Source organism: Falco naumanni, chromosome 2, assembly GCF_017639655.2.
Source record: "Falco naumanni isolate bFalNau1 chromosome 2, bFalNau1.pat, whole genome shotgun sequence".
In the NCBI taxonomy this organism is placed as follows: domain Eukaryota; kingdom Metazoa; phylum Chordata; class Aves; order Falconiformes; family Falconidae; genus Falco; species Falco naumanni.
Window position 1 is genome coordinate 73333105 of NC_054055.1, and position 26329 is coordinate 73359433.

At 37.5% G+C, this 26329-nt stretch overlaps 1 protein-coding gene across 4 annotated transcripts in view; it reads right to left on the reverse strand.

Annotated features, from left to right (window-relative positions):
• Window positions 1–2080: 2080 nt before the first annotated feature.
• The window catches only part of HERC2 (HECT and RLD domain containing E3 ubiquitin protein ligase 2), a 113356-nt gene continuing 89107 nt past the window's right edge, over window positions 2081–26329 (reverse strand). For all 4 annotated transcript variants that reach the window (XM_040584822.1, XM_040584823.1, XM_040584821.1 and 1 more), the window contains 16 exons: window positions 26107–26305; window positions 24724–24938; window positions 23805–23982; window positions 21948–22109; window positions 20726–20817; window positions 19689–19828; window positions 18453–18640; window positions 17628–17825; window positions 15674–15757; window positions 8563–8704; window positions 7574–7768; window positions 7361–7473; window positions 6269–6459; window positions 4365–4470; window positions 3622–3834; window positions 2081–3084 (listed from right to left, as the gene is read on the reverse strand). In XM_040584822.1, coding sequence (XP_040440756.1) covers window positions 2812–3084; window positions 3622–3834; window positions 4365–4470; window positions 6269–6459; window positions 7361–7473; window positions 7574–7768; window positions 8563–8704; window positions 15674–15757; window positions 17628–17825; window positions 18453–18640; window positions 19689–19828; window positions 20726–20817; window positions 21948–22109; window positions 23805–23982; window positions 24724–24938; window positions 26107–26305 — 2689 coding nt within the window. In that variant the 3' untranslated portion in view covers window positions 2081–2811. The remainder of the gene's footprint in view (window positions 3085–3621; window positions 3835–4364; window positions 4471–6268; window positions 6460–7360; window positions 7474–7573; window positions 7769–8562; window positions 8705–15673; window positions 15758–17627; window positions 17826–18452; window positions 18641–19688; window positions 19829–20725; window positions 20818–21947; window positions 22110–23804; window positions 23983–24723; window positions 24939–26106; window positions 26306–26329) is intronic.

A 26329-nucleotide genomic window follows, 5' to 3' on the forward strand; every position in this document is an offset into this window, starting at 1 on the left:
AAATGTGAATCAGCAGAATCTTTTCCAAGCGTTAGGAGCATCCAGTCGCAGTTTGTGTGCCACATTCATGGTTGTGCTGCTTTGCTGCAGTTTTCACTTAAGGTGACTCCTTAAGTGACCAAGACTTGACTCCATGATAGAACTTTTCCACCAATCTTACACTCTTGAACACCCACTGAGTAAAAGAACCATGTTGGCATGCTTTAGCTAACACCGTAACTTTTAACTAGAAGATTCATCAGGAAATGACCTTTGAAAGGCAGCATCTAGAGGGAAGCACACTGATGGGACTCGATGACCTTCTCTCATTACATTGTCTAGCAGCCATTAGGTGGTTTTAGAGGCATCAGGAATTTACCCAGGCAACAAAGAGCAGTTTTGAACATGGGATTTGTCTCCGTCTTCTGCAATTTCCTAATGGTAAAGCTTTACAATAAATCAAACTATCATCTTTGGTTTTACAGGGATGTTACATAGGAAGGTAAAGGAGCACTAGCAATTCATTTGCAAGGTTGAGTCCTTTTCCTTCTCAGACTACAAATTTGCATCTAAAAGTCGATTAAGAGCAAATCCCACGTTTTGACCACTTCGATGTTTTTTCAAGAGTAACTGGCTACTCAGAAGTGCTGTAAGTCAGGCCATAGGTGACAAGCATTTCACACCATAGAAGGGTGTCCGAAACACTTCTGTTAGGATGGGAAAGCAAAGGAGGAGTAAAAAACTTGTTTCACACAGTTCACTAATGAACAACAAATTGCTTCTCTACATAATGGATACTTCCTTTTTGCTTTTCTTTGAAAAAAACAAACAACAAACACTTGACATTCTCTTTTCTTTCCTAAGCAAGTTATAAAGCTTTTCCATGTTAATAGTAGTTCATATGCTCCCGAAACAAGGTTGGACATTCAAGAATGGCAACTGAACTCCGTTTCAGTCCTTGACTTGCGGCATTTGGGCATGACTCACCCATCACATCTCCTGAGAAGATGACTACAGGATCCCTTTGATCAAGCTGGATGCCTACAGGGCTCTGGTGTTACCATGGGGAAGGACAGCAGACAACCACATGAGCACTTCTGTACTAGATTCTCCACTCTACCTTGAGGAGAAATTTAATTCAGCAGCAAAGATAAAAGAGGCTGCGTAAGGTTTTTGGGGTTTGCATCTTTCTCAAGACTAAAAAAAACCCTCAGCATTTCTCATCAGCAGACAAAAACTGGAGGACAGGGCACAGGACTTCCAGAATCTCCAGAGAGGATGTGGACAGGAGCATTTATGGCAAGAGATGATCTTCAGCACTAAATAGAGGCCTCTAAAGCTAATGAATTTCAAAACTCTGACATCTTAACAGAAAGTAAGTAGTTTCACCACTATTTTGAAGTATCAAGTATGTCTTGGTAAAATTTATTTCATGACCACAGTTAATATTTAAAGTTACAGAAGTCAAATAAACACTTAAAAAAATTAATCCACTCTGAATTCTGAAATGTTAAATATTCACATATACCTACCCTAATAATTAGTAAAGAAATGGTATGGCATAATCTTATGCTAGATTTTAAAGTAAAATATTAGTGCTTTGGCACAACTAAATATTACTTTCTTACTTTGAAAAACAAGTGCATACACTGTGAAGGAAATACATAATACCTGCCCAAAGGCCACTTGACTTCAAGGATTTATTCGAACAGGCTACTGTGGATGCATGATGTTTTGTGATCAAGGCTTGTAAACTGATCTAATTTTCTTAGAGACAATATGTTATACAAGTGTCATCATACCCTTCTACTCACATTCAGGTACTTGAAGACATCTGTCCCTTACACTTCCTCAAAAGCAATTTTTTCCCAGATGTGTAAGAACAAATTTACCATTACCATCAACAGTAGGATTAGGAAAAACTGCATAAACAAAGCGTACCTAATCACTACCATTCACATGTTGCATAGACTTGCTCTGAGTTTACTACAGCTCAGATTCTGTCTATGGCAACACACCAGGTATTGGTGGAGCAGAAACGGAGAGCCACTGCAATGTTCATCCCATGTAACACTTGCATTACTATTAAAAAACACTACTATTTTTTTCTGTGGCAGAACTTTTATTTGGAGGGAAATTATAACTTTTGCATTTACATGGCACAAATTATATACAGTACACTTTCCATGATAAGAATTATGAAGCTGTTCACAGAAAGTTATCAAATTTAAGATAAATAATGTATAAGCTGAAATATACAAATCAGGGGTGGAGGTGAAACTATTGGCCATTTTTATTATCTATAGAAGAATTCCAAGGAATAATGTTAATTCAATGTTCAAAAATTTTTAACAAACTTCTAGTAAAGTTAATTGAAATATTTATAATACTATTCAGTTGTTGCACAGTATTTCCAATATACAATCAAGAAGATGCACAGAACACAACACTTAATATGAAAAAACCTATTGCACCCACAATTTAAAGGTTTCACTGCCTTTTGGATGCTGCACTACCATATTTATATAAACATTTACAACACTTCAGTAAACACAAAGGTTCTACATGTAGTGCAGCATTATGGTGGGCTGCTTTCAGCTCTTAAAATAAATGTTAAATGCCCATATACTGTGCCATTTATTCTAAGATGATGGTTTAAGCTGTAACCCTTAGTTCCTACAGTGAGTAGCAAACACACTTTCCCCATGTTCAGAAGATTACCATCCCTCTGACTGCACAGCCTGTATTCTGAGACCTAAACTGTCCTTGGCTTCATTGTCATTTTGGCATGTTGCCTCAGTGCTTGTGACAACTATCCCTTGTATTATTTTTTTAATGTCCTGTTAAGTAGTCCTGCGTAGAATCTGAAGCAAAAGAATCTGCATCTTCATTATCAGAATCATCACTACTGTCATCAGCCGCTGGCTCTCCTGTCAGTGCTATCCGGGCATAATCATCAGTGTCTATAGACTTGCAGAAGTGAATGGCATACTTCAGTTTTTCCTCTAGTACTTGCTTACAGGAATACCTGGGCAGCTTCAGGAGAAAGAAGCAAGTGTATGACTCCGGGAGGAAGTGGTCTGGTGGATTGTATTTATCCAATACCTGTTGGAAACAAAAAGCATAACATGCTTGATTCACTGTCCAAGCCACAAATAAGTATTAAAATAATACTTGAGAATTTTTTTAACAGGCATATTAGATTTGTGATTCTGATGCTGAAGTTTCTTAAATGCACAATGAAAAGACTAAACCCATTTTCCCTACACTAAATAGATAAGTAAGAACAAACACGTATGAGCTTCTGTGACTACGAATATGTGGTTGGGAACAATCTAAAAAAGAATATATTACTTCAGTAAATACCAAAATATGATTTGGAGATGGTGATTTTTTAATTTAGCTGAAACTATTTCCCAGCAAATGGCTGGGAAATGAAATTAATACCCACTTGCCCAAGTCAAGAAGGAAAGATACATATATACACACGTTAAAGGTCTCTGTTGCACTGTTGAAACTACACTGTAATGTTGCCCACACAGTTTAAAGAAATCAGCCTGTTCTCTTGTTGTGTCATGCTACTACTACTCCACTACCAGCTTTTTTTAAAAAGAAACCCACGTCCCATCCCATACACCTTACCTGAATAACAAAGTCCCTGCCTCTAAAGTCTGCAATAGTCCTGGGCAGCCTTGTTCTGCCCCACACAAAACGCAGGAAGAGAGATCGCTCTGTATTGGAGAAGGACTCCATCACTTCCCAGAACCACTGTATCAAGGACGCAGTTGGTTCAATGCCTTTATAAGTTGCTACAGATTTCAGAAGGTGAAGTGGAATATCTGGACTTCCACATACCTGAAAAATAAAATTTAGTGATAGGCTATAAAAGTCTGATCAAATCAATTACAGATTATTTTTTCCCTCCATTCCTTTAAAATATTTTATCAGCTTTTACACTTACAAAACAAACAGTCAAGTATTTGGTGTGCTGAGCATAGTCTCCTATTACAGTAATACTAAATACACATCTTTCCATCCATCAGAGGACATAATTCTTCTTTTATATTCCCGAATCACATAAAGAATTAAACATTTTATTTGAGATTAATATCTCCAATTCACCTCCAAGGTCGCTGTTTTGTGGAATTTTTTGTTTGTTTCTTCCAAAAATAAATAATTACATCACTGCTCAGCTATATAAAAATAACCTTATTAACACCAAGAGGGCAATTAAACATTTACTAGTCTTTCCTTGGACAAAACGTCTGCAATCATAGAGCAATTATTGTAAACAGTATTTAATGGCGGGTTTGCATTAGTAAGATGTAAGTTAAGAATCTCACTCCAAGTTAGTCTGACAGAAGTAGCAAAGCAGAAATTTATACCATAGTTTCCAGTTCATATCCTGTAAAGAGTGAAAGCAGAGGAACTGGAACAACACGGGCCATTCCCTCACGAACTGCTGCAACTTGTTCATCAAATTCATGAAGCCTGCAGAGACATATTTTCAGAGTTTCTGTGAATGCCATTTCTAGCGATTTTTTCTAGCAATTTCTAGTAATATCAAGGAAACTTCAAGCAATCCCCTCAATTCTCCAGCTGTATGCCAAGGAACATTAATAAACATTTATCGCACAAGATACTTGACTTATAACACCAATTTTCTACACCAATTCATATTGCATAACAAGCTCAGTATGGAGAGTTATCTCCTAATGCTTAGGATATTTTATTTCCAGTATTATTCATGTGCTGTGCCTGGCAAGATCAAATCAATATCCCCATTTGAAAACAACATGCTCTTGGGAAAAGAATAGCTTGCTTTGAAACCCTGCCCTTCAAACATGCCCAACACAAGACAGACATCATGGTAAAAAGAAAAATGGGCCTGAACTAAAATACGATGTCCGAGGGGGACAGGAGTTGTCTTTCAAGACAGACACGAATAAGGCTGCTTCTGCTGCCATCCATGATTAGTGTTTTGCTCTCCCCTTGCCCTGGTCAAGTAATTTTTGAGATGTTTCACACAGCTCTCCAGAACAGAGATTCACATCATTGACAAGTACTGTCCTCAGGCTTGTTGTCACCAAAATAAACAAAGATGTCAGGAAAAACTTGGTCTTTTACATCCACTTCTTCACACGGATTCTATCCAGGTGCTAGTTTTTCTCTCAAAGGCTTCATATAATTAAAAAATGTGATACGTCATCTAAACATTTAAATGTTTGCCCTAAAGGCCTTTTAACTGCAAAACGCTTTAGAATTGCTCTTATCCTTTGAGGAGAGCCTGAATTTGCAAGAGAACAAACCCATTTCTTCAAAGGAACGTAACATTTTATACAGGCATATCATTTGTCTATTCAAAATGAAATTTCTCTCTACTGTAAAAAAAAAAATGCTTTAAGTATCAGTTCAAAACCATTTACGGGGAAAAAAAAAGACTAATTCAGTAATTGTTTATTAGTTTGTAGTTATAGTGTCTGCCAACAAGTATACAGTGATGATACAGTCTTGCTCAAGGACTCAAATAGTGAACTATGGCAGAGAGAATAAAACACCTACGAATCAGTTTCTTGTTCAAATGATCTAAATTTCTGTATTTCAATAGGCACTAGGCCCATTGCTTCACGTAACAAGATGCCTATGGTTGCTTCTTAGATGAAATTGTCTAGATTAGCCACCCGGGTATTTAAGTAACAAAAGGCTTGTCTTCTCAAACACTGAACAATTATTCCCCACTGGTTTCAGTATAACGTTCCGATTTTGGCACCTGTGGGTGAATTTACTTGTCTGCACATAGGTCTCAGACTTATTTTATGGTGTCCAAGGAATGAATGTTTTGGTTTGTGTATTCCAACAGAACACAGTAAGAATTCAGCTGGGACTGCTCTTGACTGCAACTGATGATATGAAAAACTGCGGGAGCAGTAGTACTAAATCTAAGCTCTCATCACAAAGAACTTAATGATCAGGCCTCAGCCTGTATTGCACAGGAAGAACTAGACGGATGGCGCATTTCTCCATCTGTAAAACTGGCTGCCAAAACTGCTCTGTCAGGACAGCTATTCAAATCCAGAACTATATCTGCTAATTTATTGTTTCCTAAAAATTAAATGTTACCTTTTCTTCTTGGATAGATTAAAAGAAATCAGAAAACCATCACTGTAATCACATGAAGATACTGAAATACTTACAATAGAGGTTAAAGTGGTATATTGTTTAAAAGCTCTTACACATTTTTTAAAAGAAAACACTCATGTCAGTAATCTGAATGACTTATTCAACAAACCTGTAGTTTATTGCAAGCCTCACATATTCAGCTCTATTATCCAGTGTAATATGGGTGTACTTGGAACTCAGCTGAATATCTTGACCACTTGCATTAGGCACAGTGAATGGGAGGCTCATAGCTTCAAACTCTTCTGAAGTAGCTTCGTTGTCTCGGATGTACATAAGCCCAGGAATAAAATCTTTATCAACCTTTTGAAAAATAACAAGCCCGAATTAGTCAGTTTGCTAGCACTATACAACATTGTCTCGTGTACCAAAGGCAGCTCATCACGTGTCATCCAACAAAAGCAATGTCAAATGTCTGACCACAACCCATCTAACTTAATTTCAAAGCCATAAAGTAGCTGAGTATTTTACATAAAATTTCATTATGCTGGGATGTGGGAGGGTGCACGTGTTCTAGATTTCAATCCTTTGGGGGAGCATTTGCCAAGAAACTGTATTATACAAGAAAATTGATTTAAAGCTTAAAAACATTATAACGCCTACGAATTCCAATGCTGGTTTTGGTACAAAAGGAACCTCCTTTACTGACAAGTAAATGACTCAATGTTTTTATAGTAAGTACCCTTCTACATAGGAGTATTTGAGAAGGAACTTTTCTTCATAATACCTAGCTTCTTACTCCACATTTACTGAACTCAGTACACAGAAATTGAAAGTTTGTGATGTTTAGTACATGGGCACAAACTAGTTTCAATAGTAGTTTGAACTCATTTTCTTTTACTTCAGGACAGTGTAGATGTGTGTACCAAATCAGTTACTGCATCTTGGCACAACAGATAGTAACAGCTACAGAAAGGTCCACTGGAATGTAGGAGTTTGACAACAAACATTTGTCTAGTCAAACCCATGAGAAGACTGGAAAATGCTCTAGAATACAAATACCTTATTTAACTACTTTTGAACAACATGTACTCACTCTTAAAACTGTAAATTTTAGTCATCCTTATATACTGGCTCAAAATGTAAAAAGCCTGTCATAATACAAGCATATAAAAGCCAGGGAAGCCACTCACTGAAGAAAAATTTATGCTGGAGTCTGCTTGTCTTCTGTAAGTTATTTCCTACTCAGGAACTTCATACTTACCTCACTGAGATCAGCAATTGTTAGGTTCATTCCTGCAAGCTGTTTCCACACTGGCTCAGCCAGATTGAGGCTCAGAGGGCTGCCAGTCCGGATAGCAATGCCCAGAAGTACACCTGTAAGTTTAAACATAATATTTTTAATTTTTTTTGTTAGATTCCCAATACTCTGATCATGTAATGCAAGTAGAATGTCACAGTGTTGCTAAGAAATTACCAAGAAAACGAAACATGTTCATATGCAAGAGTGACTTGGCAGCAGGATTTAATAGGAAACAATCTCTGTTTGCTCCAGATTCATCTCTTCCATTTGGTGTCACAATTAATAGAGGGGTAAGCCCATTCTGAAGCTCCTCGCACATTTCTGCTATTGATTCACTATAACCTCCACCGCAATCATCCACAGATTCACCTTGGACAAGAAAAAAAAAAGCTCAAAATTAATTTTTTTTCCAAAATAAATAAAGCACTGAAATAAACTGTACTTCCTTCAGCCAAAGTTTAAGGATGACTCAGTGAACAAAAGTTTACTAGAAGCTACGCTATCATATCTGTTTGCACATGAAAGCCCTTTATGTTTTGCTTTTTAACTGGTATTTCCAGTTCATTGTAAATCCTACTATTTAGAAGATTATACAACATATCACAGTGTTAAAAATAATCTTTTGCCAGAGTGTAACTAACATTATTGTGTTGGACACTGATCAAAATAAGATAGAACAGAGGTAGAAAGTCAAAGCAACATGATCCCTAAGTGACATTTTACAGTAAATATATTTTATATACCTTATATATGTAAATAGAATTGCTCTTCAATCTCAAATATTTTTCATCAGAAATCTCAATGTGATATGTGAATTGTAAAACCAATCCTATCAGTAAAACCAGCTAGCCAAGATTATTTACCAATTCAGACAGCTGAAAAACAGGTTTAGGTTTTGCAGAATATTTGGTGTAAGCAGAGGAGCCGCTTCCAGAATTTGAGAATTACAGACACGTTTCCACTAATCTTAAGGAGTTTTATAAAATCATTTTAAAAGGCTTTTTTACTTTCTAGCATTTTAAACACCTTCCTCTGCCTACACACATACACTCTTCTCCTATATCCCTTCCCTTGGGTTCTCCAAAAAAGTAAGTCTGAAGAAAACGGCAAGTTAAGTGCAAAATTGGGCGGGGTGTGTGGGTGCGTGTGCAGAATCCTCTTACCAACAAACTTGACTTTCCAAACACGATGAGGAAGCAGAAGGCTATCAGGGCTAAAGGAACTCATCTTAGCACACATCTGTCCAAACACTGACTTTGTACCATCAGGCCCAGCCAGTCCTCCTTTACTCCTAGAACGTTTTACCTATTGAATAAGCAGATTATAAAAGTCACTGTAAAAACATTATTTCAGCTGCCATCAGACCATAAGATTAGTGTTTACAAATTACTAATGTGTTCAGTGAAACATTTGCAGAGGTCCACAGTGTATCTTGTATATATGTGACACATAGAGAAGAATCAAACCTCAAATTACAGCACTACAGTATCTTTCAGAACCATCTCACATCCACCTATAGATACAGGTATCACAGACTCCTATTACATATCCCCATCCTCCACAGGAGGATGAAAGCACTTGAAATCTTAGGCTATGAGGAGCCCAGAACTACTTCAGAATCACATAATGGTTGAGGTCAGAAGGGACCTCTGGAGGTCCTCAGCTCCAGCCCCCCTGTTCAAGCAGGGCCACTGAGAGCCAGCTGCCCAGGACTATGTCTAGATTACTTTCAAGTATCTCCAAGGATAGAGCATCCACAGCTTTCCTGGGCAGCCTGTGCCACTCTTGGTCACCCTCACAGTGACCAAGTACTTGCATTACATGGTCAGCAGGAACACTGTATGTGTTTCATTTTGTGCCAACTGCCTCCAGTGCTGCCAATGGACACCACTGGAGAAAGCTTGGCTCCATCCTCTTTGCACCCTCCCTTCAGGTGTGCAAAAATATACATCAATGAGATGCCCCCTGAGCCTTCTCTTCTCCAGGCTAACCAGTCCCAGCTCTCTGGGCCTTTCCTCATAGGAGAGATGCTCCAGTCCTTTACCCAGGACTGGACGCGGTACTCCAGGTGTGGCCTCATCAGGGCTGAGTAGAGGGGAAGGGTCACCTCCCTCAGCCTGCTGGCAGTGCTGCTAATGCAGTCCAGGACACCCATTAGCCTTCTCTGCAGCAAGGGCACATTGGTGGCTCATGTTCAGCTGTGTCCACCAGGACCCCCAGGGCCTTTGTGCAAAGCTGCCTTCCAGCTGGACGGCCCCCAGCATGTGCTGGTGCCTGGGGTTGTCCCTCCCCGGGTGCAGGACTTTGCACTCCTCCTTGCTGAACCCACGAGGCTCCTGTCAGCCCATTTCTCCAGCCTGTCGAGGGCCTGTGGATGGCAACACAACTTTCTGGCATATTAGCCACTCCTCTCCATTTTGTATCATCAGCAAACTTGCCAAAGGTACACTCTGCTCCATCATCCAGATCATCAATGAAGATGCTGACTAGGACTAGACCCAGTATTGACTCCTGGAGTACACCACTAGTTACTGGCCTCCAACTAGATTTCATGCCACAGATCACCAGTCTGGATCCAGCTGTTCAGCCAGTTTTCCACCCACACCACTGTCAGCTCATCCAGCCCATACTCTGTCAGCTTCTTTCTGACATAAAAATGGCACACACCTAAACATCAAGGAGAGTTACTGGTTCCAGGATAAGCTGCACTGCAACTTCCGCCATAGGTCCCATCTCTGTGACATCGCTCTTTAACTGTCAGTTGTTACTCCAGTTATCACCATTTACAAGCACTGCAAATGCCTGCACCTCATTAACAGAAGAATTTTTTTGACTAATGCTTGGATTTACAAACATGAAAAACAGTATCTGGGTACCCAGATGCTTCCCCTACAGGTAATGACCCGACAATGCTTAATGATTGCTCTAGGTAATTTCTATGACCTGATATAGTTATAACTATTTGAGACAATCTTAGTTCAAAGACAGCTGAATTATTTTTTTTTTATTAAATTAAAAATGTGGTGGTTGATTAGGCTTTAGTAATTTTAGCATTGGAAAAATGCAAAAAACCCAGGTGCGTTCACTGCAGCTAGACAGAATGATGCTTACTAGTTCACCTGCGAGCTTTCTTCTGTAGGTAAGAAATTTTACACTCCCCAACCATCAATAACTTACTTGGCTTTAATTTCAGTTTTTCATTGTTCATCTGTCTCTACTTAGCATTGTGTCTGTTCATCATTAAAGGAAAATGGAAAGACAGAGGGGTATCAATGATAAGATTTGTTGACAAAGTTTTCTTCCCCTATCTCTGAAGCGGCAGCCAATGCCTTGGTAATTCAGTTATTCTGGATTGCAATCCACTTACTTAATGCATCCTATCTCTACTCATGCATTTAACTGTCAAATCTGGGCAAGTTTTTCCATACATAAGACAGATCAGAGGCTGTGGTGTTGACCAGAAAACTGAATACATGTTATTCTTAAATTAATTAATGATAATATTTAAATACGCATCTATGATACTTACTAGGAGCTTCTAAAAATGAGTAAGCACTACCAAAACATGTATGTGTATATACACAGAGTAATGTGTTTCTTAGGCACCCACAGAAAAAGTCTATTTTAAGATTTTATGAAGATCCATAAGACAACATGCAAGGAAAATGCCACATATTTTGCTCCAAGAGATGCGCACAGAGTGGACAAGAATACAAAAAAGCATTTCACCATTAGAGAGAGGAAAGCAATGGAAAGTAAACAAAAGGCTGGAGAAACCCAAGATATTTCCCCCGCCCTTCCCCTCCACCACTCCACTTGGTGTTCTGTAATTCATATTCTCAACCTGCCCTACAAAGGGACTCTCATGGTGCACGTAGTTCACCATTAACTGTTGAGACTGCTCATTCAAAAATAACCCAGACTCATCCACTCATCCATCTAATCTATATTTGGTCCCACTCCAAGCTACAGTGCATCTCAAAATCCAGCTTTTCTTATGCTGCATACTTCTGATGCTTTGGATGAAACACCCACCAGATTTCTTCCAGATTTTATTAAAAGGCTCACACACTCAAGTCCTCCTCATGTGTAAGACATTCTGTACCAACACAAGCTGGTTTTAATTTAATGGATGTTTAAGAAATTTGAATGCCCAAGGAGTTTTGAGAAATCACTGAGTCTTCTCTTAAAAAAAAAGAAAGTATGAGAAGAAGGTCTATGGAAAGCAGTAGTTAATCCACTGTTTCTTCAAACTTTAGACCTAAAATACAAATTAATAAAGTGACAATAAAAAGGCAAGCAATCCTGCCTGAACTGAACAGGATGGCATGCACATTTGCTATTATACGTTTAATTTAGTATTTATTTACTAGAAACATAGAATTTTCATTTAATCTGATCATTTAGGAATGGTTACAATTTGACTTTTAACAAAGCATGTAAGAACGCCATGAAGGAGCATTGGTGTTTCTGCCAGCACCTCAATATATTGCTTGCTGACAAAGACAGATGCCCGTATTAAAATTTATTAGGCTATTAGCAAAAAGTGAAACAGTTCACTGAAAAACGGCAAAAATTCATACAAATATGTTTAAGGCCACAATCCACCACAGGTGTTTTAGCTCTTTATTGTAGAGGTCTGGAGCACAGCATCTTGCTCATGTTTCCAAATCATACCCTTTAGAGACATAAACAGTATCCTGTAAAATCTATTTTACTGAATAGGGTCAGATATAACCCTCATTGAATACATGTCTTATTAAACACAGATTATGCAGCATCTCAAAGTTTTTGAAATACATTACAGCCTTCTTGCTGATAACTTTTTAGCATAAAACAAGTTAATATGTTGATTAGAGCTCAAGAAGGACTTACATAAAACAATCTGCCATCTGAAGATACCAGCTTGTGGAAAAGCAACTCTCCTTGGACCAGAGAGAAATGCAGACAATCAAAAGCGGCATACAGTGAAGCATGGAAGAACCGAGTTCAAGTACTCGTCTCAGTGAATAATCACTTATTATGAGCAGAACCATTGTAACAAAGGGGGAGAGACACTCATGTCTATCTGTAATCTGCTTAAAGCATTTTTGAAGTGATGAAGACAAAATTTAAGTTCTTTCTCTAAATCTGAAGAACAAAACTTTATATTTGTCTCAAGCACCCCGAGAGTATCCACTGAAATACCAGCCATCCTGTGGGACTCTCTCCAATCCACCAGAACTTGGGAGAAATGTACATAAAGCCATATACTCAGAGACTAATAAAAAAAAGTTTACAAAAAGATGAAAACTTACTAGTTGGAATCAGCTAAGAAACAGAAATATGTACTGTTAACAAACAGATCTATGAAGAAAACAAACACAATTCTATGATGTGTCATGAAATAGAACTCCAGAAGAGACAGAGAATTATCAGTGTGATAATTGCTAGAGCACACTGCCTCACTTGTGCCTTGAGGTTTCAGTTACCTATGCTCAAAATGAAATGCTACAGAAAAAATACAGTATAAAAAGATGAGGAGTAGAGAGAGACCATTCTACACAGCAGGCAAAAAAAGCTTAGCTCAATCAGCGGAGAAAATTGAAGGCTGTCGTGAAATGAGTGTTCTTGAAAAGCACATTTGATAAAGGAGAAGACAGTGACTAGGAAGCAGGAATGTAATTTAAACTGAAGCATTACACAAAAGAATAAATCATTCATTCATTGATATATGCTGTGCCCACTTTAAGATTAGATCATTTTTGACATGGTAGTGAGATTTCTGTAACCCACATTCAGTAAGAAGCCCTAATGAGGAGGGAGAAACTATTCTTGAAATGGAATTTCATATATCCATGTGTGACATTCCTCCCATAACAGTAGAGAACATTAAACCTTTGCAATATTACATTCCTAAATGCAGACATTCTCCTGAAATTTGTTTCCCTTTTAAGAGGGGAAAATTCCTTTCAATTGCTGTGCTAATCTCTTTCATCTAAAGGCAAAGATATGATTTAACAGCATTATGAATGTGTCTGCCTATAGGTCATAAAACACTGTCCATTTCACACCACAGGAACTACACCAGTACTTAAATACTAGTAAATCTGATCTGCTCGTAAAAGGGTCAGTAAGTAAACTTGAGCACTGGAGACCTACCTAGACATGTAACTGCGAGTTCACTTTCTGGCTCAGTCTTCAACTACTCCCGTTACACCCTCCCAGAACAAGGCCTGGGTGCTGTTCGGAACATTTCACTTAATGACCATTCCCCAAAAGTAATACGGATTAAAACTGCATGGAGCTGGGTTTCTTCTGCCTTACGGAGTCCTCCAGCACTGCCCCAAACTGTCTCTGTGTATTCAAACTTGCCCTCTTGCTACACCTCAAAGCACAAAATATCTACTCTCAATTTTATGTGACAGAAATATCAGGTTGGCACTTGGGTAACATGCAGTACAGCCACCACACTGAATTTCACACACCTTGAGCAAGAAAACTACTGCATCCTACTATCATGAGGCCCCCAACAGAAAAGATCCAGGGCCAAGTACTATGTAATGTGAATGTGATCTACTCTAAAGGAATCTGGTCCATGTAAAAGTTGACCTCAGGGCAAGGGAGTGGTGTTCGGCTTGCTTTTGTGTTGCAAGGTAGGCAGCTGTTATGTCCAGTTCTGGTTACTTCCAAAGAAAGTACCAAGCAACAAGGTTAAGCTGAGGAAATAATTTAAAGTTGTTTTCCAGATACTGACTTGTTTTTAAAAATAACAACTCATTTGTTTATTTTATAAAAGAAAGACGATTAAGTGAATTGACTGCATCATGTAATACATAAACTGTAGGAAGAGGCTTCTGAAAGCAAACTGATCTTAAAGCCTACCTGCAGTTAAACAACTGCAAATAAGACGAAAACTCAACATTGACAATTAGCTGTTTCAGACTAGGTAAAGCAGTTTTGAATCTTCAATTAAATATTATAAAGGACCAAGTGATTTAAGAATCCCTATTTTCATTGTCTGCAAAAGCTAACTCAAGAAATTGTGACCCATACTTGGTACCGTGTAATCAGGCCAGATTACGAAGATGGTCTTCTTTAGCCTTCACTTGGCTAAATCTAGGACAGACTTGTGTTACAGCAATATTTCATTTCCCCCAGAAGCTACAAAGAAGGGAAGTCTTGCAGCCACCAGTTCTTTTCTAGAGTTCAAGATACAGTCAAGTATTAAACTGGAATACAAGAGAAAGCCCATCTTAATTAAGGGAACAATAGGAGGAAGACCTAGGAAATGAGCCCAAAACCCACTCACCAGTTTCCTGCTTAAATACTTGCCCTATGTTACTCAACTTCCTTAATTCACTCACACATACACTCTAACAAGAAAATCTCTGGCACTCACTTCAGCTAATAATAATAAATAAGGATAAACTAAACCAACACTTTTTAATCACATAACATTACTACAAGAAATTTTAAGTGCCCATAGGAAAAGGCAAAGAAGCAGAAACAGTCTGGCCACAATAGGATGTATTTCTGTTCATTAAGAGAAAACCGTTTAGCCAAAATTTTCACAAATTTTCTCCATTTAACCTTACAAAGACTAGGTTTTTTTACTTTTTACAATACACAAAAAAATAAAACCACCACTAAAGGAAAGAAACGCGTGAGGACTCTTAAGACCAGGCTTCAGTCCATTTAAATGAAAACAATGTTCTACTATTCTACGTTGCGGAAATATCTATGGAAAAAGACATATCTGGCCTAAGGCACAACATTACATTTTCTAACGTCAATGATAAGGAAAAAAGCCCTTTTGTATCAAAGAGTTCTGCAATCAATATGACTACATGTGATGACCCGCAAAGGACAAGAGTTTATCAGCCTGATTTTTAATTATATTAAAGGGCACTTTTTTTCTTGCCTTATTTTTTTCCTTCATGTTCTCTGTTATGAAAGCAACAGCCAAATAATTCATCTGACCATTTGGAGAGGTAAGAAAGGTATCAGAATTGCTACTCTCTTAAATTATCTAATGTACTGAGTTTTGAAAAAACAGTCCTTTGTCAAGTAAGACGTACTTTGCTTACTAGAGTCTAAATCATTCACTGAATATTTCAACATGTCCCCCTCCACCCAAACAACCACAATGTGAAAAGAAAACAAGCAGCCCTGATAAAAATTCAACTCTTCAGTACTCAGACACCAAGCAGCTGAATCAAAGGGACTTGACAAAGGTATAGCACTGTGGGCTAAACACACAGATACTAAAATCAAGACTGCAGCTTAAGATACCTGTATTCTGTTGAGCTCTACAACTGGCCCATGCTGACGATCTCTCACCATAGTTGCCTGCACAACTTTTCTGAAAGCTGCCTCCTAAAAAAGGAAAACACAAAAAATTAAAATTGTGGCAAAACTGCCATCAAGTAAGAAAGCTGCACATATTTCACAGTCTCTTCAGCAGAAAAGAGAAACCAATCCCACAACACTACCCTTCAGCAACTTCCTTCTGAATACATCACAAACACTAGAAAAGGCATAACACTGAGCCTTTCTTTAGAAAAAACAAACAAACATCAAATACCTTTGAAATACTAAAAATAAACAAAAGCAACAGAAGAGAAAGCTGTGAGATGTTAGTTAAGGATCATGTTATTTGTGCTAATAGAATTCAAGTCTGAAATATTGTCAGGATATTAAAAAAGTAAAGAAGTAAGTCTCTCCTGTACCACTTAAAAACATGGCTTGAAAGGTTGTACTGCACCCAGATTCAGTTATTGCTAAGCAACCAACACGCTTACTTTATACCAGAATATTCTATGTAAATGGACAGTAATTAATGTCAGAGAAAACAAATCAAAAAGCCAAAGATAAGATCACCTCCCTATGGAAGGCAATAAATAAACAAATAAACACCTTTTCATGCAGATTCAAGTATCTGATGTTCTCTCACTAACTACTTGAATCTAATTTTACACTGCCAGTTTCCAGCAAGTTTTAAAAATATTTTTAATTCTTTAGAATCTCTGAAGGTAAGCCTGACTTACATACCTAGATATGAATATGGCATTGCAACTTCTGGTGTTGCTGCTGAATGCTTTTGACATAAAATATGCCTGATACGACATTTTATCTTATATCTGAAGGCCTTCTGTAACTGTTCTGCAGACAAAGTAAATCATGTTGCATGGGCCTCATACACTTCACATCATATACCTAAAGACTCCCTATAGCGCTAACATATAAAAGTGCCATCAACAGAATAGGTAGGATTTCCTTTCCCTTTTTTCCAGTTTAGGTTTTGATGAAAAACGTGTGGTCTTCTCTTGGTCTGTGACGTATGTATTCTGTTGGATTGCGCTACTACACAGTTTTATTGGAGTCCAGAGAAACAGACCTTGAGACAACACATGCTAAGGATTCTAGTTACAGGTCATGTGTTATTTAAGGACACAGAACAGCACTACAGGGGGAAACTTAACTGCTTCTCCTTTCAAATATATCTCCCAGCAGTATTGTCTGTTTTATGTAAGGTTATCATTTTTTGTTAAACAAGTTGCTATGACAGTGAGAAAATTCAGACCCCAAACTGATGAACATACTGAAGGCAATTCATGTTTTTAAAGGCTTTCCACATTCAAAGCTTCAGGTAATTGTTGTAGCCTGGAAGCATTATAATTAACTGCATTTTCTCATAACTGACTTCACTTACAATTATAAAAATGTACTTTCCTTACCGATCCGAGATTGAACTCCTAGGCATCCCGTCTTCACTTTTAGCCCCCTCTAAAACAAGTTTTTACCTGCATAGACCTTTGCATCAACTAGTATATCACCTGATCGTGACAACAGAAATACAAGGAGACAATGACCATTTCATACCTATCTTTCATTTTCTTCCAAGATAGCATCTACTGAATACTCTAGAAAAATCTGGCTACACTACAAACTGAAGATTTAGAGTGTGAAGTTCTTTTTAAGATCAACACAAAAAAGCACTATGATGAAGAACTGAGGAAAACATAATAAAAAGAACACATTCACAAAGGAAGAAGTTTGCATAATCAGAATGCAAATATTGACATATAACTTAGAGTACCACCTACTAAGAAGAAAATTAAACTCTATCCCAGCAGAAACCAGGACAAGTGGAGATATATAGTTCTATTTTCCTCAGAAACAATTTAAAAAGTACATTTTGCTTACAGTTACAAATCACTGCCTTAAAAAAAATTCTGACAGATACCTTTCCCTGTGATATCAGTATTCCACGTAACGTGTCAAACCCAACCGAGGGTCCATGGCCAGTTTCATCAAGTCTTCCTTCAAGATCGAACATCGGAATGCAAGGACAGAAGAGTTCCGAAATGTGATGCAACAGCAAAAGCCTGTTTCTCAATGAAATTATGGGAATTTCCTGCAGATGATTGTACTCCATAGGAACCTATGATAAAGAATGTAATTTAGAAATATTTTATACTTTATTTTAAGCAGAATAACAGTTTATAAGATTTGTAGGTAAATTTCTGTTAGAAACTCAGATATTTGCTTATTCACACCGCCAAAACTTAATACTCCAAACTGAAACAAGTATCTTGAAACATGGCGGTTAGACTAGTATTGCTATTCCATATTTTACAATTCTCTTTATTCATAAACAGACACATTTTACATCCTGTCATCACTACACCCAGGCACTGCAGCTGAAAGAATATTCAAAAAACAATCTTATAAAAAAAAAAAAAAAAAAACAAGCGATGAAGAACTCCCTTGAAATTTGTAAGATTTTCATAGCTGGAATACAAAATTAAAATTCCTGCCCATTTGCAAACTGAGTTACTGTTCCGCATTGGACTAACAACTGAATGAAGATGCTTTCTCACCTCAGAAAACTGGAATCCTTCTTTGGAAATATGGAAGTAAAAATGAAGTCACTGGCTCAAACTCAAAGTCAAATCAAAGCACACTGAGCTATTGCAGGGATTTAGAAAGGAAATACATCTCCTGAAAGATCAGCAATAAGCACACTAAGTATGTTTAAAATCTGAATTAAGTAAGTCCAAAATATTACCTGTGTAGGGAGTTTGCCAGCATTAGCAGGTTTACTGGTTGACCAAGCTAAAGTATGTGCTGAGCCACAGGCTACTCTGTTGATCTTTTTACCCTGCAGTGCTGCAACCAAGCGTGGTCTTTGGATGGCATTAGTTGTTCCATCTCCAAGCTGCCCTTCATCATTATCTCCCCACGTATACACTTCCCCTAAACCAATAAAAGTAAATTAATTGTTGTGAAGCTAAGACAGAAGCTTTTTGCCTTTTTTTTTATTAGCATTTATAAACCATTTAACCGAATGAGGCCTTGGACTGTAATAAGTATTTCTCAGACTGATGGCTATATTGAAAACCACTATCTAGAGCAAATGAATCTTAAATGACACTGTCAGGCCCATGGTCTATGTAGAGCAGCTAGCATAAGATGCATTCATTTCCTCATAGTTTATATAACTTTAAAGTTCTGTTCCAGAACAGGAGGAAGTGGTGGAGCAGAAGAGTAACAACAGACAGACCAGAACAAGCCTGTATTTGATAGTTTCATAGCAAAAAAAGCTGGTATTTAAAAAATAATTATGAAAGGCTTAACATTCTGTATGAGACAAAAGAAAAGAGCCTGTAATAGGTTGTATTACTAGACAGGACACTAAAATGGGTGCTTACTGTTGCAAGACAATTGGAAAATACTTTTTAAATAGCAATCTTGTTTCTCAGCATTCATTTTCCGCGGCTACATCCTATTGCACTAGCATCTATAAAACACTCAGTTACTGGGCAGACTTGTTAATTAAACGTGTGAGTGAGTCTGCTGCAAAAAATACTCAGTATCTCAGCTTGCTCTGTAAGAAGCAATATTGTTTGTGCAATGCTTCATTTAGCAAGGTAAACACCTCAGCAGGTTCAGAAGACCCTGAAAAAAAACCCAACCAAACAGCCAAATCCATTCATTCTACTGCTTGACCGATCTGTAATTACTTTTAAAACTCTGTATTTTTCTTTGACCATCAGAATTTATGAAACTTCCCCTTTCTATTTTTAATTAAAAACCATCAGTTGTTTTTATATGATCTTTTTACATCAATGACATGCTTGCTGCTCAAGAAACACTGAACAGCTGCAAACACAAAATAATGTCCATGCCCACAAAGGACCAGCATTTTTAGCAAAGACAACCTACCAACAGTTGACTAAAAAGTAAAGTTTCATCTTTTTTTAATTCAGTACTGAGAACTAAGTAAACAATTTTATTTTTATACCATCTTCAGTGCAGCAAACACAGTGCAAAGACCCGGTAGCAACTGCAATGACTTTCTTTCCTTGCAGTCCTTGCACTTGTCGTGGTCTTCTAACATGGTCATCAGATCCATGGCCTAACCGATGATAATCTCCTTTGCCCCTGCACAGAGAAAGCAGAACGTTTCAAAACTGTGTTTCAATTGCAGAATTGGAAAGACAGACAGTGTCTGGTATCTGATCTGTAGATGTATTTATAAACAGTTCTTCAAATATTCAACATTAATCATCCCTAGCTCATGACATGGATGTGATTCTAATGATGTAGTCAAATTTCTTAAGCCTCCAATACGCTCTTCCTACTTATTCCGTGCAGGTCCATTTACCACTTTTGCAGTGGTTGTTCGGGTTGTTTCTTTCCCTTTTAAAAGGGTCAAGTACTAGAAGCATTCATCTGCAAAACCAGTATGTTTATTGACCTCAGAGACTGAAACTTCATACAGTTTAGGGCTATCTCTAATGTCATGCAAACAAAGATGTAGAAGGTTATCGGGAAGGTATTTTGCTTAGTCTTTTTGAACACAAGTCTAGTAGTTTAAAACTATAAAATCTGGAATGGTACAGGAAGATTAAGAAAATGAACAAAAAACAAATTTTCAAACTACAGCCACCACAAGCTATACACAATTTTGATAACATAGGAGAATGTTATTTATGCTTATGATTTATAATTTTATGATTTATAATCATCTTTCACACTGCATGACACTTCAGGCTTATACTTCTACTGACCTCCTTGGAACTTCTGAGTCTTGTAGTGGTCAATGCTTGGAACAACAACTCTGTGCTTAGGTCTCTAAGACAAAATACTAAGATTTTTCATTCAAATAACACTATAAAATGTTCCCCAAAATGGTAGATTCTACCAGTAATCAAGACAGAGGAACTCAAAGGTTTTGATAGAGGGGGAAATCAAAGCAAAAGCAGTATAACACCAGTTATCTGTTGCAGTCAAGGTTATATACAACACTGTCAAAATAACTAATACAAAATACTTTACCACGTATATACTGCTCCAGATTTGGTAAGAGCCACAGAGAACTGTGAGCCACATTCTACTTTAACCACTCCAAGGTCCGTGAGGGAATCAATCTAGGAAAATAACATCAAAATGAAATCAAAGTTAATTAAGGAGGCTATAGTTTCATAGACTGCACTGTCTTAAGTAAAATATAATGTGCAAGTTGTGTCTGTATTTATATTTAGAAACTAAAATGTGTATGTAGATCATTTAGCACAGTTCTACTCCCTTAATCTTTCTATTTACTAAAACATTAAAAAGGAGCTCAGATTTGGCAGACTGTTGAAGATCATCTCCAGTGTGTTTTGCCAATAGATTGCAATTGTGCCTTAGCAGAAAAGGTAAGGCTCTGTCTCCAAATACTCAACATTAACCCTCCCTAGCTCACATAACACTGATGTGATTCTGCCGATGTAATAAAAACATTCAAAACTCCAGTACACTTTTCCTAGGTATTCTGTGTAGGTCCTTATGCCTCTTCACGATTAATCCTATAGGACTGATAATTGATGAAACATACACAAGCTAGTTTCATATCGTGTTACATCATGCCATAAGAAAACTTATTTGGGACAGGCTGGTAGACTTTGTCCATTTAGAAACAGAATGAGACACCACGTATTCAGGTAATAAAGTGTGATTCTGGACTAACAACCTAAATCCACTGTGCACAGGTATACACAGTGACACTCACAAACACAATGTTCATCTTCATAACAAGTGCTAGAATTGTGTAGAAATGGCTACATGGATTTCACTTGCAACATGTGAAGAAATTCCAAGTCAACCACGCATTCACATGAAAGGTTTAATATAAAGTAAAACTACTTTTTAATCAATTGATACCCCTTTCTGAAATGAAGTTACGACTTCAGCAGTATTATGGAGATTTATTAACACAAGGAAACACAAAGATTTCTTGGCAAAATCTAACACTTTGATAGGAACCGAAATTAAAATGAGAAATATTGCTGGAACCAGCAATGCTCTCCAAAGAAGAAACATTTAAGTGCAACTTTAGCAGTCAAAACAAAATCTAAAGACTTGTCATTCTAGCCTACAAAGTCCATTCTTAACAACAATCAGAGAAATCCTGATGTCCCCAGATGGGTGGAAGTTTGCCCATACTGGCAAATCTGGTTTTGGCGTTCTCCATCAACCTCATGGTTTCTAAAACAATGAAAAAGTTACATTCAAATACCTTCATTGGTACTTTACAGCCGTCACTGCCTCCTCTCCCAAGTTTTCCATAATCTCCATCACCCCAGGACCAGACCGTATCATCATCAGTCAGGCACAATGTCTGTGCATCCCCACTGCCACAGGCTATGTCGATCACACGGTAGCCCTGGAGAGCTTCCACCTGTAAAGAAGTCACCCATTTTTGTTCACAATAAAAGACTCAGCCATTTAGTTTCAGAAAATATGACAAACTCAGCTTGGATAGATGCTTCACTGGAACTGCAAGACTGAATCATCACAGGAACTAGCAAATAAAAGAAACTCAAAGGGCTTTGCTCTTTTCAAATCATCAAAATGAAAATTAACTGTATTTTAAATACTGGATTATTCTTTTTAATTAGAGAACTAGTTAAATTTTTTGACCTAAAAAGTCAGGGAAAACAATCCATACAAAACACATACGGTTATCAAAGACTATATACTATTGAAATAATTTCAGGCTCTCTGGGCGAGTACTGCATACAGTAAGATAAAAAGTAAGTCTTACTTTCAAGTACTCTTTTACTAGTTTACAATTTTCTAGCACTTGGATCATGATCTGAATTTAATCAGCATCTTTTGAAATGCTGCCATCTACTGATGAAGTATGGGATTTGGATTCACAAAGTAAAAGGATGGTGGACCCACATATAAACATCCGCCTCATCCTCACCCCTATTTGAAAGGGATCACAGGTAGCACAATCCATCATCCAAAGCAGCACTGAACTTCACATACTTCCAACTTATCTACCTATTATCTATTTTCATACTAACCCAGAACATGGAGAGGGGAAAGATGTATAAAGATATAAAGGAAAGGTGGGCAGATCTTGGTTTTTTGGGCGCAGAGGAATGAGAACATTTGGATACAGGTCATAAGGTCCCAAAGTGGACTAAGAACGTATGATACCTCATCCCACAAATTCAAGCACTGAAAACAGTTAACACTTGCATGAATAGAAATATATGCACAGAGCTATCAATAAAAAAATCCAAGCATTGTCTGATTCAATTATTTTCCTTTGCTGTATTTTCAGCAAGAGAACACATGTAGCAAAACGAACTCTTCATTTCAAAGACATGGCAGTGTTCTTAATACCACTATTCTAACATGAAGCTTTTACAGCCTAGTTCTAAGACTAGGAGTATGACGGTCTGAATTACAGCTTGTCAGCTAATCAGTATACTCATCCTTCCTACACTGCATACTGGCCAAGTTCGCAGATTTACCCCTGAAGAATCAAATGAAAACAGCCATCTTCTTCCTCAATAACTGCTTAACTCAAATTTCTTTAGCAAATAGCAATTAGATACTCCATAATTACTTAGGGTAAAATCTTACTAACTTAGTATATACTTCAGTAACATCTCAGTATTCAACCATGAAAATTAAGAGTATAACTATTATGTCAGGAAAAAAAGTAGTTTGCTAGTGACTAAGTGGCCATCACTGGAATCACTGCTGTATTTTCCAGGAAGTAAACAATGAGGGAACCCAGGAGACAAGGAGCTCACCTGCTACTTTCAGTGCAAACTACTCCCGTGAAGGGGTGCAATTTACATACTGGGGGTTAGGGTGATTGATTTGGGGTTTTCTTTAAGTCTTCTATAAAAGGGATTCCTTGTAAGCTGTTTAGTGACCCCCAGCAAAGTTCTGCAGTTCCACTTTAGTTTTATTGTTCCAATCCATTCCAGTTTTCTAAAGCAAATCTTCATTCTTACAAATACATGCCACCATTTTGCCTTTTCATTCCTTACATGCAGAAATGCTAAAAATTACAGATCAGAAGGCAAGAACTGGACTAAGACTGTGTAGAACTCCAAAGGTTTCTTACCAATTTAGGTTTTAGTTGGTCCTCACTATCTCCATGCCCAAGGCGTCCGTATCTTCCCTTTCCCCATGTAAAAAGGTCTCCTGCAGCTGTAATACATGCACTGTGTGCTCCCCCGGCAGCAATGTCAACCACTTCTATACCTCTCAGAGATTCAATTACACGAGGACGGTCACAAGGGCTGAAATGAAAATATTTGTTTTGACAAAACTTTTCAACAAGGTATGGAGAGATGTTTTTAAAATGAGTACATGGACACCTAAAATAACTGAGTATTTGCTTTTGCTCCAGTTTAATATCCTAAAGATTCATGTTTAATTAGCCATTCACAAATACTTCTAGAGGCCTATAAAAGCTAGAAGTATTTTATCAGATGTAATACTACAGCATTACAGGTAAGCTGAAACTACAAAACCACTTCCATTAAAATCTAGTCAAAGCTAAGCATTTACCCTGGAAAATCAGTTCAATTTAAAATACATCAACAGAATTTCTAGCATAAAAATGTATTGTTGCCCCCATGCACTTCAGCATTTCTTCTTCTTTTTGGATCAGAACATTCTTATTTCTAACACAGCAGAACTTCTCATTAATGGAGACAACAATGTATGTAGAGATCAGAAGCAGAATAGCAATATTGCTCCCTGAAGTTCCACATACCTACAAGACAGATCCCAAAGGAAAGCCAATGGACTTCAGCATCCATAGATAAGTTAGAACACAGTATCTACTTACAGAAATCCAAGTAACTGTACCTGAAAATATTTTGTGATTCTCCAATTCTAAAACGTACGTTTCCATATCAGTACTTAAAATTGACCTCTACACATAGGCAGTACTCATACAACACTTCAAATACACAGCAACTATAACAAGTATCCACTAATACTTTTTAAAAATAACATTTCAAAGTGTTACTTACCTTCGGTTTCCATGACCAAGTTTACCATCTTCTGCTTCACCCCAAGAATAAACTTCTCCCTCAGAAGACAATGCCAAACAGTGCTTTCCTCCCGAGTTCACTGCAACTTTCTTTATGAACACATGCTGAATGGATTCCAGTAAAGTTGGAGTAGAAACTGACTCTGTTCCTCCAATTCCAAGCCTACCACCTGCTCCATATCCAGTAGCATACAGCTTTAAAGTGAAGAATAAAATTTAATTTCATTTGCCTCTTGAAGAACATTTGCTAGAGCTGTACAGAAGAGTTCTTAATGAATATACACTAGAATACAATTAAAGGAAAGCCTGAAAAAAAGTTTCTTACATGCCTCTTATTTTGCTTCTTCTAGAAAATAAGAAATATTTTGAAATATTTTACCAAAAAAGTGTGAAAGTACAGCTATCTTCAAAGTCAATATGAACTATTGCTAACTTAAAGGGTTTTGTTTTAAATCCTAATGCTGATTTTGCAAAAGTATCACGAAACCATAGCTTTGTGTGACAACATTACAAAATCACCTATCACCTGTAGGTCTCTCTCAAGCAGCACTACTCTAGTTTTCTTCTTTCTGTGGAATATACACACCTAAACACAGTTGCTTCTTCCCCTTCCATCCTATAAACACAGTTTTAAGTACTACTTTCCACTCGCTTTTTGTCTATCTGAAAGTAACTTCTCTCAACAGAATGATGTCAAGCAATGTCATTAACCTGTCCCTTACCTTGCTGTGAGTCATTAACAAGGATGATACTGACTGCTGAGGAATCCTTACAGTATCTCACTAGATGAAACCATTACAGAAAGCTCTCGCTAAAATTTTCAATCACATACTTAACACAAAGCTGCAACCTGTATTTAAAATAGGGACTTTTTCAAATTCGTGAACTTAATTTTTTTCTTCCATACCTTACACTAAACCTCCGCATGGTGTTCCTTTTCAATCGGGATTTAAGCATCTGCAAATTATATCCCACAATATCTACCTTACAGGCATTTAGCCAACTGTGAACAATCTTCAATTACACCTCTCCTGTCAGAGACACATAATCACCACATTTCACTGTCTGTCCTGTTTTCTGGGATTCTGAGCACATCATCTGTCTTCAGCTTTTTTTTCCAAAACATGATCACAGTTTTGAATTGAGAACTAAAACACATGTCTTGTTTCATGCATTTAATGCTACAGTACACTGAATTCCTAGACTGCACTGGTGGAGTTGGTATAGTTCAGTTTCTTTAAAAAAACCTCACAAAACTACTACTGCTAACAATAGTAATAATTTTTTGTATAGCCAAACCCATCATTCTGACCGAGGATGAAGTTTTTCAAGGGAGTCTAACAGTCATTTGTTGTATCCTTACTTTCCCATCAGCAGTCACTGCAAACAAAGTCTGTTCACCACCAATTAACTGCACTGGTCTAAGGGTAGCAAGGGCTTCACATGGAGTTGGGACTTTGACTTTTGCCCCTTCAATCCCACCAAGTTGTCCTCTGTGATTATGACCCCAACCATAAATAGTTCCGCTGCCTCCCGCTGAAAGTGTCCAATCATCAGGTCGTCTGCAGAAAATGCAAAGCAAACAG